At 37.2% G+C, this 19,450-nt stretch overlaps 3 protein-coding genes across 3 annotated transcripts; all 3 read right to left on the minus strand.

Moving 5' to 3' along the window:
• Window positions 1-1,652: 1,652 nt before the first annotated feature.
• LOC118662925 (olfactory receptor 51F1-like) lies at window positions 1,653-2,591 on the minus strand. Its single transcript, XM_036321987.1, has one exon. It carries the CDS (start codon window positions 2,589-2,591, stop codon window positions 1,653-1,655), a length of 939 nt encoding a protein of 312 aa, XP_036177880.1.
• A 5,705-nt stretch (window positions 2,592-8,296) lies between these two features.
• On the minus strand, window positions 8,297-9,274 carry LOC118664301 (olfactory receptor 51F1-like). Its single transcript, XM_036324277.1, has one exon. It carries the CDS (start codon window positions 9,272-9,274, stop codon window positions 8,297-8,299), a length of 978 nt encoding a protein of 325 aa, XP_036180170.1.
• Window positions 9,275-15,296: 6,022 nt separating this feature from the next.
• Window positions 15,297-16,250, minus strand: LOC118662928 (olfactory receptor 52R1). Its single transcript, XM_036322001.1, has one exon. It carries the CDS (start codon window positions 16,239-16,241, stop codon window positions 15,297-15,299), a length of 945 nt encoding a protein of 314 aa, XP_036177894.1. The 5' UTR covers window positions 16,242-16,250.
• Window positions 16,251-19,450: the final 3,200 nt, after the last annotated feature.

The following is a 19,450-nucleotide window of genomic DNA, read 5'->3' on the forward strand; positions in this document are numbered from 1 at the left end:
AAATGGTGACACAATACTTATATTCTTCCACAGAATTGCCAGAATGCTATTCTCCATTTACCTTTGGAATCACTTCAACTCAGATGGCAATGCAAGCCAGGGGTATAATTTTGTATTATAAACTATCACAACATTTAATGCATTATTTTAGAACTTGTCTATGTCACTATTTCACACATTAGACTTTAAGATCTTTGAGTGCAGAGGAATAGATTTTTTACTTTTATTTTCTATTGCCTTTCACAAGGCCAAACATAAGGTAGACCCCTAGACACTGGTGTGCTGGTAAACTGTATCTCTGAAAACAAACAAAGATACAAATTCCCTCTACATTTTGCAGAGTTTACTGATTCCCATGGAATATGTAAGATGCTGATTTCAGCTGCCTGTAAAGCATCACCGAACACAGAGTGGAGATGAGATACATACTTCGGGTTCTCACAAGCTGGTGAGCACCAGCACACTGCTGTCCCAGTGTTTGTGGGATATATGAAGCATCCCTCCTATTGACTAACTTCCCAACTACAACAAAATTGATGTGACTCCCATCAGGTTTCTACCTCTATTTTTCTCTGAGTTGTTCTACCTATTTATTCAGTTGAGTTTTAAGCTGCCTGCCTCTTAAAATCGATATAGTTACAGTGAGTCTCTTTCCAGGAGCCAAATGGCTTAGGTCTAGCTATGAATAACTGTTTGTATGCTGAAAGCAATGAATTCTTTACTTTGGCTGGTTAAGAGAGCCATGTAGGTCTTCATGGCATTTGTGAAATCTCTGATTTTCATAGAAAATAGTATGAGTGTGTTTATATGTGATTTTTCTGTGGAGAAGGGCTAATGGGTTTCACTAGATTCTAATTTGTGCAGAAAATGGTGAAGAGCCTTTGCCCTTAACTTCCTTACATTTTACTACTACACTATCTTTTCAGTTCTCCAAAGTTACCATTTCCTGTGATGAATTACCAAATGTCCCTAATCCTTGAAGCTTTAACTATTGACTATCAAGTACTAGATACTGATTCTATGGTTTACTTTTTGAGCATATCTGTGCCTACTTTTTGTACTATTGTAATTAATGAAGAAAAGCTAAAGTATACACTAAGGAAGCCATTATGACTTTTTAAACCATGATATATAGAAATGAAGATCTAGTGTTTACTTTTGATCTCATAACATGTTTCCTAAATGCTTTTGGCAGAGTATGCAAGACACTAGTGAGGGGCATGGTGTCTAAGACACAGAAAGCCTGGATTCAAATTAAACACTGTTCTGTGGATGTCTGGCCTTTGATCAATAAATAAATGTTTCCAGGCATGTCTTTTTCAAATGAATGACTATAAACTTATTTTTGCCCACCCCTGTATATCTCAAAATCAGCTAACAGGGCACCGAATATAACATAATAAATGTTAATTACTATAGGATGTTATTTTTATTATTTTATTATTAAATTTTCCTGTTTCCATTATTGGACTACAAAATTTCTGAGGTATAGCATATGTATATTTGATAACTGAAAATACAAAAATGCTTATTAAATGTTGAATACATGAATTAAATGAGAAAAGATATCTAACAGGCAGTTACCTACCAAGGTTGCTTTTTACAGTGAAGGTAAATTTTATCAGCTTTTTCTCAAAATTATTCATCTCTGTTTATTTTGTAAGAAGGAGACTAAGTAAAGCCTTGCGAATCTGTTTTGTTTTCACACTATAGATGACAGGGTTGAGCACAGGGGGCAAAAGCAGATATATATTGGCCATCATCGAATGGACCACTTTGGGGGCTGATCGGCCATAGCGATGCACCAAGGACAAGCTAATCATGGGAATGTAGAAAATAGCAACCGCCCCAATGTGAGAGACACAAGTACTAAAGACCTTGTGCCGTTCTTTGGGGGAGGCCATACTGAGCACAGAGCGAATGATCAAGATGTAAGACAAGACAATACATGGTGTATCCACTCCTGTGGTCAGAATGAGATCAAATAATCCGCAGATGCTGTTGGCCCGAGTATCTGAACATGCTAATTTAATCACATCTGGATGGTAACAGTAAGAATGGGAAAGGACATTTGCTCTACAGAAAGAGAGGGTCTTAAGGAGCAAGAGTAGTGGCACTATTAATATTACAGTGCGCAAAATCATTAAGAGACCCATCTGAATAATTCTGGAATGAGTGAGAATAGTAGTGTACCTTAGAGGATCACAGATTGCCACAAAGCGGTCAAAGGCCATAGCCATCAGCACCCCAGATTCTATGAAAGTAAATCCATGAAGAAAAAACATCTGGATAATGCAGCTATCTAGACTGATTTCTCTTGCATTAAACCAGAGGGTAGCTAATGTTGTTGACATTGTAGAAATAGTCAAGCCCAAGTCCGCAGCTGACAGCATGGAGAGGAGATAGTACATGGGCTCATGGAGACTGTGCTGGGTGAAGATGACAAACAGGATCATGCTGTTCCCAGAGAGGGCGATGGCATAAAGACAGCAGAAGGGAATGGAGATCCAGGCATGGGCAGACTCTAGGCCAGGAATGCCAGTCAACAAGAAAGTTGGAAATGTAGAAGTCAAGTTACTTAAGATCTCCATGTTTTATAGATTTGTAGCATTTGTCCTCACAATGCTCATATCCTATAGAAATAAGAAATTATATAGTTATGTAAAATATTTAGGTAAAATTTCTTTTGATTAAGAAAGTTTTCTCAAGTCATAGGTAAGCATTCTATTATTGAGAATACTCTAAATCAAACTCTATTTTATATATATATACACATATGTGTGTGTGTTTACTCTTAAATCCAAGATAAATATGTTAATATAGTTTTATACATATTGAAATTTAATTATTTTCTATATTGACAGAATTTATAGTTTCATTAAATCATAATATTAAATGATTAGTGACTTAGTTAAAAAAATCAGTGCATTCATTTTCAATAACTTTTGTATGAAATAACTAATAGAAGTCCACTTAAAAATATCTGTGGGTTGGAAGTGCTCATGTGGATATAAATCTCCAGATTTTTGCTGATAATATACATTTGGAAGTTATCATTGTATAAGTGCCATTTTAATCAAAACAGTGTAGGTCAACAATCTCAGATATTAGATTTATAAGAGATAGCTGGTAAAGATGAAACTCTGTAAAAGTTAATGGAAAAGTCTATATACTCTAAATCAGATGAAACTAGGCAGCTCTACAGGAACATTAAAATCAAGAGGACATGGTGTCATGACTGGGTGTTGCATACACATCTGTATTAAATTGCTTCAGTGGTCAAGTCTTCTAAGGATTAAAATTTTCAAATGCATCTGAGAACACATTAGTGATTCTAGAAAATATAGTTGAAGCCCAGCACTGAAATCTGAGAACCTGCCTTAGCTGGTTTGGCTCAGTGGATAGAGCATAGGCCTGCCGACTAAAGGGTTCTTGATTCCAGTCAAGAGCACATGCCTGGGTTGTGGGCTCGATCCCCAGTTGGGCGCTTGCATGAGGCAGCCAATCAAAGATTCTCTCTCATCATTGATATTTCTATCTCTCTTTTCTTCTCCCTTCCTCTCTGAAATCGATTATATATATATATTTATGTATTGAAACCTGCTACAGTGACCTGAAGAATGAGTAGAAAAACAAATAGTGGAGGCACAGCGTCTAGTATTTTTGAAACTTATCAGTGAAGGCAGGGAGAAAAATAAGCAATGACCAACGAAGACTATAAGGGGAATGTAAGATTTTTGTAAGAATGGAAAGACCTAGGCAAATGTATATTTATAAACTAATGTCAAAGATACATACAATACATAGTGAGAGACTGAAAATATGGAATGCTAGGGATTAATTGATGTCGGAAATTACTTACGACAGAAGTGGGCTGAAACCGGTTTGGCTCAGTGGACAGAGCGTCGGCCTGCGGACTGAAAGGTGCCAGGTTCGATTCTGGTCAAGGGCATGTACCTGGGTTGCGGGCACATCCCCAGTGGGAGATGTGCAGGAGGCAGCTGATCGATGTTTCTCTCTCATCGATGTTTCTAACACTCTATCTCTCTCCCTTCCTCTCTGTAAAAAATCAATAAAATATATTTTTTTAAAAAAAGAAGACAGAAGTGGGTGATTGAACATACAACATGATGATAATTAGCTCTGAAAAAGATGAGGATCCTCGTTTCTGCTGATACTAGTAAGTGCTAAATGAGTAGGTTAGTAGAGGGTTAGAGGAGAGAAATATCACCCATTGCAATTTTTCCCTCCACAATTTTTTTTTTTTATTGTGGTCAAATACACCGAACAAAATTTACCATCAACCATTTTTAGGTGTGTATTTCAGTGATATTAAACACAGTCTTTTTAAAAAAATATATTTTATTGATTTCTTACAGAGAGGAAGGGAGAGGGATAGAGAATTAGAAACATCGATGAGAGAGAAACATCGATCAGCGGCCTCCTGCACACCCCCTACTGGGGATGTGCCCACAACCAAGGTACATGCCTTTGACCGGAATCGAACCCAGGACCCCTCAGTCCACAGGCCGACATTCCATCCACTGAGCCAAATCGGTCAGGGCATAAACACAGTCTTAATGTTGTGCAAACATTGCCACCATTCATCTCCCTACATCTTTTCATCTTATAAAAGTAAAACTCTATACCCATTAAACAATAACTTCTTATTTTCCCCATTCCAAGCCCTTGGCAACCACAATTAACACCTTTCTTGTCTCCTTACCAGCTTCATATGAAAAGAGGAGCCTTTTCTGTCTTCACTAGCAGAGCAAGAACAAGTTATAGTTCTGGAGCCATGAACTTTATAGTAAATTGGTATTAAGCTCTGGGGCCTTTGGCAAATTTAAATTTCCCTGGAGCCATAAAAAGAGAAAAAACTTTTCATTTATAATACAGGACAATGCTGTGTAATCTCAGAAGGGGTTTAGCTACTAGCTCAAGTGACAAGTGGCCCTTAGAGACCTTTAATGCAAAGCAAATAAACCAAATTATCCATATAAATGAATGTTTGGATCTTGCTCTGTCACTGGGGAATAGAGAAGTGCATGTCATTGTCTCTAGATTATCACTATTCTGGGAAGATAAGAAAGCAAACCAATATTAACTAGAATAATTATGGTGACAATGAAGATGGAAGAAATATGTACCCCAGTCTGCATTACTACACTGACCCATAGGAAGGATGACATCTACTCCTGAATCCATCTCTTTTCAGTGACTCACTAGCTTTTCCCCAAGAAATGGGTTAGTCCCTAATCAATTAAAGGGGACCCATTTTTCTCATGGCTGAGGTCATTGTAGGTGAATAATGAGTTCTCTCATGCCTGTGTTCTTGCTCTCATACTTAATGTTTTTCCTGTGGTAATATATTTAACATCCTGGACTCATGGGGGATTTTGGCCAACCTTGTCCAAAAAGTTGGGTGTGTAACTTGGGTAGTTGAGTAACAGATGCAGATTACTTCATAGACCTAGCAATTCTAGATTCATATGAAAAGACAAGATGCATACCCAAATATTATGTTTTCCTTTATAGGGAAGTCTCACATTGGCAAAGAGTCTTGCATTTATCTAGATATCAATGAAACAGTAAAGTGTTCTCTATTTGGCTATTTTTTCTTGATTTATATTTGGCTTTTTTCTCCATATGCTTCCTTACATGAGAATGCTTAATAGCAGAGTGGAGTGTTCAATTCAAGCTTTATAACTCCATCAGAAACCCCTATCAAGTGTCTGGACTGATAGTTCAACAACAAAAATGAACTATGAAAAAATCATTGTGTAAAATGGCATATTTTAGGGTATTGCAGATAACAGCAAACCAGTTGAAAGCCATGGCCAAAAGCAAAGAGGATTCCATAAGGGTAAATCCATGCAGAAAAAACAATTATATAATGCTGGCATCCAGGCTGATGTCCTGGCATTAAACCAGTGGACACCAAGTGTTGTGGGAAGAAAAGAAATAGCGATGCACATGCCAGTGGTAGAAAGTATGAATAGTAAATAGTAAATGGGCTTGTGGAAGCTGGAGTCAATGATCATAACATAGAGTTTGTGCTATTCTCCAAAAGAGGAACCATATAAGGCAGCAAAGAGGGATAGGAGACCAGATGTGAAAAGCTTCTAGTCCTGGAACTCCAGCCAAAAAAAGCGAGGGGATTGGAGTTACCAATGGGTAGCACAGTGGCCTACATGAATTAGCACTCCCCTTCAGTAAGCTCCTATAATAAAACATTTCATTGAGTCAAAAGTACTCTCTGTCAGGTATTTTGATAATTGTTTTATTTAAATATGTTTTTTGTCATTGTGAATTCTTACCAACGATACTTTTACATTGATTTTTAGAGAGAGCGGAAGGAAGGGGGAGAGAGAGAGAGAAACATCAGTGTGAGAGAGGCACATTGATTGGTTGCCTACTGCATGCGCCCGAGCAGGGCTGGGATCAAGCCTGCAACCGAGATATGTGCCCTTGGCAGGAATCAAACCCAGGACCCTTCTCTCTGCTGGCTGATGCTCTAGCCACTGAGCCAAAACAGCTAGGTTTAAATAGGTTTTACTGATCTTTTTATTTGTATTACTTCTCACAAGGCCTACACAAGGTAGACTCCCAGTCACTGGTGTTCCGGTAAACCAAATCTCTGAAGAAAAAAAGTACCTTTGCAGTGTTTGCCTATTTTTATGGTATCAATGAGGATTTTGAGCTGCCAATATACATCATTGAACACACAGTGAAAAGAGATACACATAATGGTCTTTTGAAAGATGGCATATTACTTCTCCCAGTGTTTGTGGCTTACTTGAAACATCTCTCATGTTTTTAATCACTTTTCCAACAATAAAATTCAGGTTTCCATCCCAGTTTTTCTAGCACTTTACAAACCAAATTTTAGTCTTCATTTAGTTACTGTGAGTCCATTTTTAGGGATCAAATAATTTAGATCTAGCTATATAGAGCTGTTTGTAGCTGAACACCATGAATTATTTACCTTGATTCTTTGGTTGGTTAAGAGAATGGCATCATCACATTTGTGAAACCTCTGAAATTTTATGAAAAATAATGTATGTCTTTATATGTGATATTTCTTTGGAGAAGGCTTCAGATTCCAAAGCGGCCATTGACCCAAATGTCCTTACATTTTACTTCACAATTTATTCTAGTTCTCCAAAATTTCCATTTTCTCCAATGAATTAGCAAATGCACCAAACCAGTACTGGATACTGAATATGGCTTACACATACTATTGCCATGACACATACTACTCCTATCTTTTGTACTATTAATTATGAATGAGGAAAACCAGATAAAATATACACTAGGAAGGATCAGGTTCTTAAAAATGATCTTAAAATAGTTTTCCTAGAGGCTCTTGGCAGAGTATGCAATATACTAGTGAAGAGAATGGTGTCCAAGATACAGAAGGTGTGGATTAAAATCTCAGTCCTTCTCTGTTAGATGTCTGACCTTTGGTGAACTAAATGTCTCTAGGCCTTAGCATCTTCATCTCTAAAATACAGGGACTGGCAAAAGTAGGTTTATAGTTGTGAGCATGTGAAACACAGAGTTTATTCTTGTATTGTTATTTATTTATTATAGTACTATCTATTTGTATTATTTATCTTATTATTCTTTTTGTTATTATTTCATATCTTAGGATTTATCTTTTAGGAAATGATAGCTGCTAATTTAACCTACGTTTGCCCACCCCTGTATAATTAATAATTTTATATATCTCATTGAATTACTGTAGGATAAAATAGAATATATCTTAAAAAACTATTAGTGGAGCCTGGCCGGCATGGCTCAGGAGTTGAGCATTGACCTATGAACCAGGAAGACACAGTTCGATTCCCGGTCAGGGCACATGCCTAGGTTACGGGCTCATGCAGGAGGTAGCTGATCGATGATTCTCTGTAATCATTGATGTTTCTCTCTCTCTCTCTCTCTCTCTCTCTCTCTCTCTCTCTCTCTCTCTCTCTCTCCTTTTCTCTCTGAAATAAATAAAAGTAGTATATTTTTAAAAAGCTGTTAGTAGACCACACAGTTTAAACTAAATACTCAGTAAATGTTAATTACTATGTATATTATTTTTATTATTATTTTCCTGCTTCCCTTATTTGATGAACCATAAATACTTGAGGTATATCATATTTTATCTAATGAATTAGCGAATATAGAAATGCTTACTAAATATTTGCTGAATAAATGAATTAAATGAGAAAAAATATCTAACAAAGAGTCACCTAACAGTGAAAGTAAGTTTTATCAGGCTTTTCACAAAATTATTCATCTCTGTTTATTTTGTAAGAAGGAGACTAAGTATAGCCTTGCGAATCTGTTTTGTTTTCACACTATAGATGACAGGGTTGAGCACAGGGGGCAAAAGCAGATATATATTGGCCATCATCGAATGGACCACTTTGGGGGCTGATCGGCCATAGCGATGCACCAAGGACAAGCTAATCATGGGAATGTAGAAAATAGCAACCGCCCCAATGTGAGAGACACAAGTACTAAAGACCTTGTGCCGTTCTTTGGGGGAGGCCATACTGAGCACAGAGCGAATGATCAAGATGTAAGACAAGACAATACATGGTGTATCCACTCCTGTGGTCAGAACGAGACCAATTAATCCACAGATGCTGTTGGCCCGAGTATCTGAACATGTTAATTTAATCACATCTGGATGGTAACAGTAAGAATGGGAAAGGACATTTGCTCTACAGAAAGAGAGGGTCTTAAGGAGCAAGAGTAGTGGCACTATTAATATTACAGTGCGCAAAATCATTAAGAGACCCATCTGAATAATTCTGGAATGAGTGAGAATAGTAGTGTACCTTAGAGGATCACAGATTGCCACAAAGCGGTCAAAGGCCATGGCCACCAGCACCCCAGATTCTATGACAGTAAATCCATGAAGAAAAAACATCTGGATAATGCAGCTATCTAGACTAATTTCTCTTGCATTAAACCAGAGGGTAGCTAATGTTGTTGACATTGTAGAAATAGTCAAGCCCAAGTCCGCAGCTGACAGCATGGAGAGGAGATAGTACATGGGCTCATGGAGACTGTGCTGGGTGAAGATGACAAACAGGATCATGCTGTTCCCAGAGAGGGCAATGGCATAAAGACAGCAGAAGGGAATGGAGATCCAGGCATGGGCAGACTCTAGGCCAGGAATGCCGGTCAATAAGAAAGTTGGAAATGTAGAAGTCAAGTTACTTAAGATCTCTATGTTTTGTAGATTTGTAGCATTTGTCCTCACAATGCTCATATCCTATAGAAATAAGAAAGTACATGGTTACACAAAAATATCTAGATACAATTTCTTTGTGTTAGGAGAAGTATCTAAGTTCATAAATAAGTGCTCTACCATTGTGAAAACTCTGAATTGAACTCTGACATTTATCTGCATTCATATCGGATACTTAGCAAATATATAAACATTTTTGGTCTTAAATTCAAAGAAAATATGTCGGTATAACTTTATTCATTTTATTGATTATTATTTTATATGTTGACATAGTTTTAAGCTCCATTAGGTCATTAGATTCTGTGAATAGAGACTTAGCTAAGAAAAATAATTACATTCAATTTTAGTTATATAATATATGAAATGACTAAGAGAAATCCACTTAAAGGCATCCTTAAATCTGAAGTGTCCATGAGATGTGAATCTCCAGGCAAAAAGTTCCAGATTTAAACTGGAGACAAAAACTCAGATTTTTGCTTCTTATAGATTTGGAAGTTGTGAGTCATTTTAATCTAACATTGTGGGTGAACAATCTCAGAGAGTGGACTTATAAGTGAAAACTAGTGACAATGAAACTCTGCAGATTTACTGTAAAGGTTTATATCCTAAAGTGAGATGAGTTTAGACAATTTATAGGAACCATAAAAACCAAGAGAGCATGGTGTCATGACTCAGTGTTCTATGAACAATAGTGTAGAATTGCTTATGCAGTCAAGTCTACTAAGGGTCAAAATTTTTAAATGAGATCCCATGTAATGGTTATATTAGTGAGCCTAAAAACGTAATCGAATTTCCCCAATGAAAGCTGAGAACCTGCTACGGTAGCATGAGGAATAAATGGGAGAATAAGCAGTGGAGGCACAGTGTATATCATTTCTGGAAACTTGTTAGTGGAATCAAGGGGAAAGGCCATGACTAAGGTAGATGGAGAATTTTTCAAAATTGTAAAGATTGAACATTGTCCCATGCACCAAGAGGTCATCGGTTCATTCCCTATCAGGGCAGGAGACAGCCAATCGATGTTTCATTGATGTTTCTATCTCTCTCTCCCACTCCCTTCTTCTCTCTCTAAAAATCAATTAAAATATATTTTAAAAAAAGATATAGTAAATAACGAGAGCTTGAAAATATATAATGGTATAGAAAATTCTTTAAGAAAGTACCAGGTGATTGATTTAGAGCATGATAGTGATTAGCCCTCAAAAAATCGACATGATGCAATATACAGATCATGTGTCATAGAAATGTACACTTGAAATCTATATAATCTTATTAATCAATGTCACCCCAATAAATTTAATTTTAAAAAGGTGATGATCATCATTTCCACTGACATTAGAGAGTAAGTGGCAAAAAAGTAGATTAGTGGAGGGTTATATGTGGGCATTACATGCCAGTGCTTTAAAATAAATTTTTTTATGATAGTCAAATACACCGGACATAAAATTTACCATCATAACCACTTTAGGTATACAATTAAATGATATTTCATACATTCATAGTGTTGTGTGACATTACCATGAACTACCTCAACTCTTCTCATCTTGTAAAACTGAAATTCTATAGCCATTTAAACAATACCCACCCCCCATTTCCAGACTCCCGCTAGTCCCTGAAAACCACCATTCTACTGTCTCTCCTTATGTTTTAATTATTCTAAATATCTCATATAAATAGAATAACGCAGTATTTGTTATTTTGTGATAGCTTATTTTACTTAGCGTAATGTTCTCAAGGTTCATACATGCTGTAGCCTGTGTCAGCATTTCCTTCCTTTTTAACTAGTGCTTACTTTTTGCCCCACATGAGTTTTGAGTGATATTTACTGCTGTTATAGGAGTATGAAGTAATGGATGCCAGTTTGAAGATAAGGTAGAGGTTTTCAGTAGACATTTCAGAAAAGAGGAAAGGCAGTTGAATCAATCCACACAGAAATGTTATAAAGTCTCATTCAATTAACATTTTAAAAATCTTTAAATGAATACATTTACATTGTTAAAAATCAATTCTAGGAAGACAAGATCAAATAATAGCAATATTAATTATTATAATATTAATATGTTTTTAATTAAGCATTTTAAAATACTAAGTAAAGTTTACTTCCTGAGAGCAAATACCTTGTAATAAATATACATGTTACTATTCCCTTTATGCTTGTTTCTACATTTGCTTTTTCATTTCAAGTTCCTAGGGTTTTCAGTCGATCTGAGAAAAATCATTACAATAGTTAACTATAATTTTGTAGGGTTCAGAAATCTGTGTGTTATATGGATCCCTCAGGACAAGGGTGACTGTAAGTTATCTGACTTTTCTACAAACTCACATGAATATTTGTGAGTAGGCACCCATCAAAGTACAATGTTAACACAATAAAACACCTTTCTCTACCTTCTTACCAGCTTCATGTGGAAAGAGGAGCCTTTTCTGTCTTCACTAGAAGGGAGAGAACAAGTTACAGTTCCGGATCCAAGGCCTTTATAGCAAAGTGGGATTGAGCTGTGGGACCATTGGCAAAATGCAATTCTCCCTGGGGTCATAGACAGAGAAAAACTAAAAAATTTCTCTCTCTCCATCTGTTAATACAGGACAATGTGTTCCATGGGATCCTTAAATGCAAATAAACCAAATCATCCATATAAATGGATGTTGCTCTGTCACTGGGGAATAGAGAAGGGCTAGTTGTTGTGTCTGTATTATCCATATGCTGTGAAGATAAGAAAGCAAACCAGTGTTTCCTGGGACAATCATGGTGACAATAAAGAGTGAAGAAATTTGCAACCAATCTCTAGGCCCTGTTTCTTTATTACTGCATCGTCCCATAGGGAGGATGATACATCCACTCGCAAATCCATCTTTGCCTAGCCACTCACTAGCTTTTCCCCCTCAAATGGGTTCAGCTCCTGATATATGAATTGGGCCCTATTTTGCTATTGGCTGGCATCACTGTGTATGAGTAATATGTTCTCATGTGTGCTTACTCTGGTAAATGCTGTTTTCCTGTGGTAATAAGTGGAAGCGTCCAGATTCTTGGGAGAATTTGTCCAGTCTTGTCAATGTGAGCAGTTGAGCATGGATTCTGATTACTTCATAGGCCTAGCAATTCTAGATTCATAAGAGAAGGAAAGACCAACACCCAAACATTATGTTTCTCTTTCGTAGAGAAGTCCCACATTGACAGAGTGAGTCTTGGGTTTGCCTAGATGTCAATAAGACCAGTAATATAGTTCTCATTTAGCTATTTTTTTTTTAAATTTCTATTTCGCTATTATTCCTATGCTTTCTTGTTTGAGAACGCTTAACAGTAGAAAGTGTGAGTGGTTAAATTCAAACACTATGTCTACCTGCAACCCCTATCAAGTGTCTGAAATGATACTTCTGTTATTTACATAACAGACTTACATTATTTGACTAAAAATATCCTTCAAATTTCCATGGGAATAATAAAAGTAGACCTTAGAACTGAGAAGTCTGGTATCTAGTTTTGTAGAAATGAGGCAAAAATAAACCTGCAAGTACCATCTTGTGGTCAGTAGTGGAATTGTTGGGATAATAATATCAGGCATATGTGATTCAATCATTCATTCATGTTAACTAGTGTTTTTTTTTCCAGTAAGCTAGGTTTGGGAATAGAATAGTGAGCAAGTATACTGTGCTTTTATGGAATTTATATTCAAGTCAGAAGAACAGATGATAAATAAATAATTTAAATAATTACATATCATACTAAGATAGGGAGGAAATAATGTATTAATGTTAAAAGAAAATTATAGGGAGCAGGATCTAGTCAAGATACAAGGTTAAGAAACATCTTGCTGAAAAGGTGGTTTTAGTTGAGACCTAAAGGATAATTAGAGGGAGATAGAATGTCCTAGAAAGGAACAATGGGGCAACCTGAGATGATTAAGAGCAAAGCCCTAAGACAGTTAAGTGGTTGATGTGCTTGGAAATAAAGAAGACTAGAAGGGCTGAAGCAAAGGAGAAAGGTAACAATATACTAATTGAGGTATGTTGAAAAAAATACAATACACTACTCATCTCCAATAGGAAATGAACTACACATACATGTAACAGTATGGATCTGTAAAACTTTATGCAGAGAAGAAAGTGCCACACTCCACTCAAAAACGTATCATTTATTTTTATATACATATATAAAGTTCTAGTGAGAAAACAATTAATCCACAGTGAAGAAATCATATCAGTGTCTACCTGTTTGGGTAGGAAGAAGTGATTGGCTACAAAGAGGTATAAGAAATCTTTATGAAGTAATGAAAATGTTCTATATCTTAATTGGGCTGGTAGTTACATAGGCATTAAATGTTTCTGAACTCATCAAATTATGTATTAAAATGTTTTCATTTTATTATCTCAAGTTATTCAATTTTACAAAGAAAAAAGGGGGAGACTCACAATCATTAATTGATTTGCTGATAAGGGAGTAAAGATCCCTTACAACTCTAAATTTTGGAATTATGAAAATGATCCTGCAGAATACTCAATTTTTTTGAGGGGGGGGGCACTTTAGGCTCCAATAGCTATTTCTTTTGGGAGAAGCAAACATATTACCGATTTCTTTATCTGATGTTGGTTTTAGTAATACAAAAGCCTGAATTTTAGAACCTTCTTTACTATTGACTTTGACAGGAGAGTGGTAAATGAAGATAAAAACACAAATGTAAGGGTTGTAACCAATATGTTACCTTTTTTGAGGTGATGGTATTATGGGTGTATGAAATTGTCCAAACATATCAAAATGTATGTACGTATTAAATATATGCAACTTTTTGCATGTTACGTATACTTCAATAAAGTTGGAAAAAATAAGAAAAAATAAAAGAACATAGTTTTCTAAAATAGCTTAAAGTTTTAATTTTAAAGGAAATTGAATATTTATAAATATCATTATAATTTCTAGTGACTTTTTCACTACTTTTAACCACATGAGAGAATCTCCTTCTTCAGTCTTTTCCCAACCTCTTCATTCTGATAACCATTGTCATCAGGAAATCAGCAAATTTTGTAAAGAGACCAACTCAGAATGCCTAATCCTAATTGTTAGCAATCTCAAGAACTTGTGATTTTGGAAAATTTGCATCTAGATTTTCAAGTTTTACTGAAACGTAATCTATTCCAGAGTCGCTCATCCTTGCAGATTGCCCACTCCACTCCCCTAGACTTTGGCACTTAATTAATCTCTTTTGTACACTTTTGTTGTTTCAATAACTTTTTCATACTAAAATTAAAGTTCCTCAATTGAGGATAATTTTTAAAAAATACATAAACAAGCAAAAATAATTAAAACACCACAAATCTTATTACTCTGAGTAGCTGTTATTAGCATTTGGATGTATTTCCAGAATCTTTTTCTTTGCACATGTATTCCTTTTTTTAGTTTTGGCATCAGCCTTATGGACATTTGTTCATTTTCCCCCCTTTAATATTATACCTTGACCATTTTTCACACACTTAGACACTCTTTGCAAATATAATATTAAATGACACATGATATTCAATTGCTCATTGCATTATCTGGTTCCTTATACATTAATATTGGAATGTTTTCTGGTTTTGTTTTTATAAATGTAAATATATACACATCTTTGTACTGTTTTCTAACATTCTATTTCTATAAAGAGATTCCAATATAGGGAAAATATTAGTACTTTTAACTGTTTTGATGGAAATTTTATACTCTTTTTTAAACAAGGCATACCAACTTAGTGTTCTACAAACAATGTAAAAATAATTTTTACTTTAGTGGTCTGTGGAAGATGATATACTTTTCAAAATCTTCACTCATTTTGGAGATTTTTACTGTTTTCTTGTGATGACGAACATAGGTCAACTCAGAACTTCGCAGAGAGGTCTTATTCTGGGGATGCTGAAAATTGTCTCCTTTTGCTTCTGGAAGGTTGCCGACCTCTGGGCCAGTGGTTCAGAGAAATGACTTAGTGGTGAGATATGATGGCCCGGCAAACTTTCTGCATTTATGTCCCCAGAGCAGTGGGGTGATTGGGGTGGTTGTGATGCTGTGCACTTGGGCTCAGGGGTCTTTTCCACAACATCCTTGAGTAACCCTGTCCCTGATTTGTTTGGTTCTAACTCCATAGATGATGGGATTGAGCATGGGAGGAACCAGTAGATAGAGATTAGCCAACATGACATGTACCACTCGGGGCACACGGTGTCCAAAGCGATGGGTGAGGAAAGTAAAGAGGGCTGGGATATAAAAAGCCAAGATGACACAGACATGGGAAGCACATGTACCAAAAGCCTTGAGTCGGGCTTCACCAGCGGGCAACCCCAGCACAGTCCTCAAGATCATCACATAGGATATGCTGATGACTATCATATCAAAGCCAACCACCGAGAAGGCCACGAAGAGTCCATATGCACGATTTACTCTGGTATCAGCACACACCAACTTCAACACAGCCATGTGCTCACAGTATGACTGAGGAATGATCTGGCTGGGGCAGAAGGGCATTCTGGAAACCATAAAGCAGAAGGGGCTCACCCACAACAGCCCTCTCATCATCACGACTGCCCCCAGTTTACCCACTGCAGAGGGGGTCAGGATACTAGAGTGACGAAGTGGGAAGCAGATAGCCACATAACGGTCCAAGGCCATTGCCATGAGCACCCCAGACTCCACGGAAGAAAAGGCATGGATGAAGAACACCTGGATGAGGCAGGCATGGTATTCAATCTCATGAGCATGAAACCAGAGGATAGCCAGCATTTTAGGTTGGGTGGAGGAGGACAGGACCAGATCAGTGACAGCCAGCATGGCCAGAAAGAGGTACATAGGCTCATGCAGGGTGTGGTCAGTTCGAATTATGTGAAGAATAGTGATGTTGCCAACTACAGCCACCACATACATGGTACAAAATAGAAAGGCAACCCAAAAGTGGGAATTCTCGAGTCCTGGGATGCCAAGCAGGATGAAGGACATGGGATGAGAAGAGCTGTTTCCTGAAGCCGACATCACAGGATGGTTAAGTTCTCCACTGGGAAGGCAATCTACTCTCTGCAGGTGATAATCAAATAAGTCAAGGAAATTATTATTTATAATTTTTGGAAGGAGCAATTGAATAATAGGGCAATAGCATTTAAGGATAAGCTAGAATAATTTCAATTACTTTAATAAATAAACATTTATAACATAAAGTGATGCTACTCTTGATTCTTTATTCATATTTATGCCATTCAAAATGGGTCAGAACATACTAGCTGTAAGTATAACTTTTTTATAAGAAAATTTTTTTTGAAAGCAGAGTCTACTAAGGGAAGACTATATTGACTAATAATGTCATAGTAATTCTCACCCTTTTATTCTTTAGACCTAACAACTGATTTGGTTAACCTTTCCCCTAGGCCAGTAGTTGGCAAACTCATTAGTCAACAGAGCCAAATATCAACAGTACAACGATTGAAATTTCTTTTGAGAGCCAAATTTTTAAAACTTAAACTATATAGGTAGGTACATTGTTATTAACTTATTTAGGGTACTCCTAAGGCTTAGGAAGAGCCACACTCAAGGGGCCAAAGAGCCGCATGTGGCTCCTGAGCTGCATTTTGCCAACCACGGCCCTAGGCCCTTTTTATCCCTTTGTTTAAGCTGCTTGCACAACTTCCAGGGTGGAAAGCCAGCTGAGAAATGCAATAAATTAGTGCCTTGTACATGACTCCACATCTGTGCTTTTGGTCATACACTGTCTCTGCTAGATAATGATTGATTAGGATACTCACCCTGGTGGAATAAAGCAGAGATTGTTGCCCTCTTTTGACAAAGGCATATATGAAAGTTACTCACAAAATTATATACTGAATTATAGACAGATCTGCATTTGAACCCAGAATCTCTGCCACATCACTGGAGTGGCTCTAGAATATGCTACAAGTTGGTCTTCTGGGAATGGGCTGCTTTTTCTAAGATGTCATCTTTATCAGTTTCTGCCTATGAGCTTCAAAGGCAAACTCAACTGTTCCACATACTTTTTTGGGGAGTGGTGACTCTTCTCAGCCAGGATTCAGCTACTCACAGTGTGCAGTCTCTTTCACAAGCCAGTTTCTCTCCTCTGCTGCGTCTAGACTCCAGACTCTCCAATGGCCTTCCCACAGACCAGAGCTCGCCCATAGAGATGCTTCTCAGCTTTCTCATTCCATTGACTCTGATTTTCTGCTCTAAGATAGTCTTTCTTGGGTGAACAACAAAGCAGTAGAGCTGACCTAGGACCCGAGTCTAATGTGGAACATGAGGGTCCTTGACAGGTAGTTCTCTTTCCTCTCTGTGCTTTCTGCTGCTATCCCATGGAATCAGCAATTCCCTTATCATTTTTTTCTCTCAGACTTATGAACTCCACATGCAGAGTTAAGGCTATAAGTCATGGAGAGTGGACAGGGAGTTAACAATCTTCGATCACTTTGTGCAGTGCCTGTGGTTTTCAATAGTGTTTCTGTGGAGAAGACAGATTATCTGGGTTAAGGGATGGAAATGTACATTCCCTAAAGGAAGAGTGTCATACTTTCCCTTTTTGCCCAGCATTCTTTCCCTCCTTCCCTGATTTTAAATATTTCCTCCCTCCCTCCCCTCTATGGGCTAGAATGCTTGTGAGCATAGTGCATATTAGATGATGAAATTGTCATCTTTTTCAAGCATTCTAGCTAGGGTGATCACACAATGAACTTCAGACTCAATTTATCTTTTCCCCAAAATGTAATCTAACTTGTGGGAACTTGGCATGGCTTTTGTTTCAGGAAATATGGTTATTAGAATTATATTCTCACATTGATGGAGCTCCTCTTTCATCTGTGAGTATGGGTTTAATCTAGCTTCGGTCCCCACTGACTCTGTGGGGCCTCAATTACTGCACTCATTATGTAGAAATAGTTATGTCCATTAGTACAATGGTGTTGCTCAAGCCTAAATGGATGAAAGATATAATGGGCTGAGATCTTGCTAAGAAATAGCTTCAGGGATATTTAGATTGTGTTTTCTCATGTTGGGTATCTAAAACTACAGCATAGAACAGCAATGCTGGAGCAGGGTGAGGGTCAGGTCCAGCCTCCTTTGTGCAGGGATTGCAAAAGGAGGTGGTCTTCCTATTCTTCTGGAGTTTCCCTGAAAGACAGGTTGAGCAGTGAGTCTTCTCAGAAGGAAGCTCAGCAGTCATGGATCTCTTGATTGGGAGCCCCAGTGAATCAGGCTATTCTTCACAGAACACATCTTGCCTTCCAGCATCTTGGAGCCCCTGTGAATCCTACTTCTCTCTGGGAGGGGCAGAGATAACTGGGGCAAGGGAAACAACTGACCTTGAGCTCTGTTTTATCTCTGACCAAGCTTCGCATGACTATGAGCAGCTTTAAACGGCTCCTGGGATTCAGTCATTAGCAGAGACCTCAGATGAGAGCCTATTTAAAGGTCTATTGAAGTCTGGCCTTTCCCTTCCCCCAAGCATTAGTTCTCCTCCTCCTGAGCCCCACTGCCTCATGCATTGGCTTCCTCTGAGACTAGAGACTAAAGCTGGAAGCATTAACCCCTAACTTTCCCCTCTCCTCTGTGTACACAAGTACAAAAGCAGGGGATTTAATGCATGTGGCAGAGGGTGCGTTGTTGAGATTACACGAATGTGAGTTTATCTGTATGAAGGTAATTGTTGTTAGTCAGAGTATGTACACTTATAAGTGAAGGAATGTTTTGTTCAATGTGAAAGTGTATTGATATGTCATGTGGCCTTGTGTTTATGGAAGAATAGATCAATACATTACTGAAAAAAATGATAGAGATCAGAAATAACCCAAACATAATTAAGTGATTTTCAGCAGAGATATGAATGCAATTCAGTGATGAAAAAAATGTCTTTATGGTACTAGAAGAACTGGATATCTGCATGAAAAAACAAAATGAACCTAAACTTCTATTACTTTAATATAAAAATATCTTGATTTGAAATGTAATATAAACCTACTTTTAAAAGTTAAAACTGTAAGGATTCGAAAAGAAGAAAAATATGATAATATTGTCATAAGCTTGAGGAAAGCAAACATTTCTTAGGCAGGACATAAAAGACATTAGCCATAAAAGAAAAAAAAAATAACATTAAAGTTCATTTTAAAGAGTCTACTTCAAACGATTCCATTATAAATAAGAAAAGGCAAGCCACAGATAGAGAAAATAGTTACAATGCTGTACCT

The sequence above is a fragment of the Myotis myotis genome, unplaced genomic scaffold (assembly GCF_014108235.1).
Source record: "Myotis myotis isolate mMyoMyo1 unplaced genomic scaffold, mMyoMyo1.p scaffold_m19_p_10, whole genome shotgun sequence".
NCBI classification, from domain to species: domain Eukaryota; kingdom Metazoa; phylum Chordata; class Mammalia; order Chiroptera; family Vespertilionidae; genus Myotis; species Myotis myotis.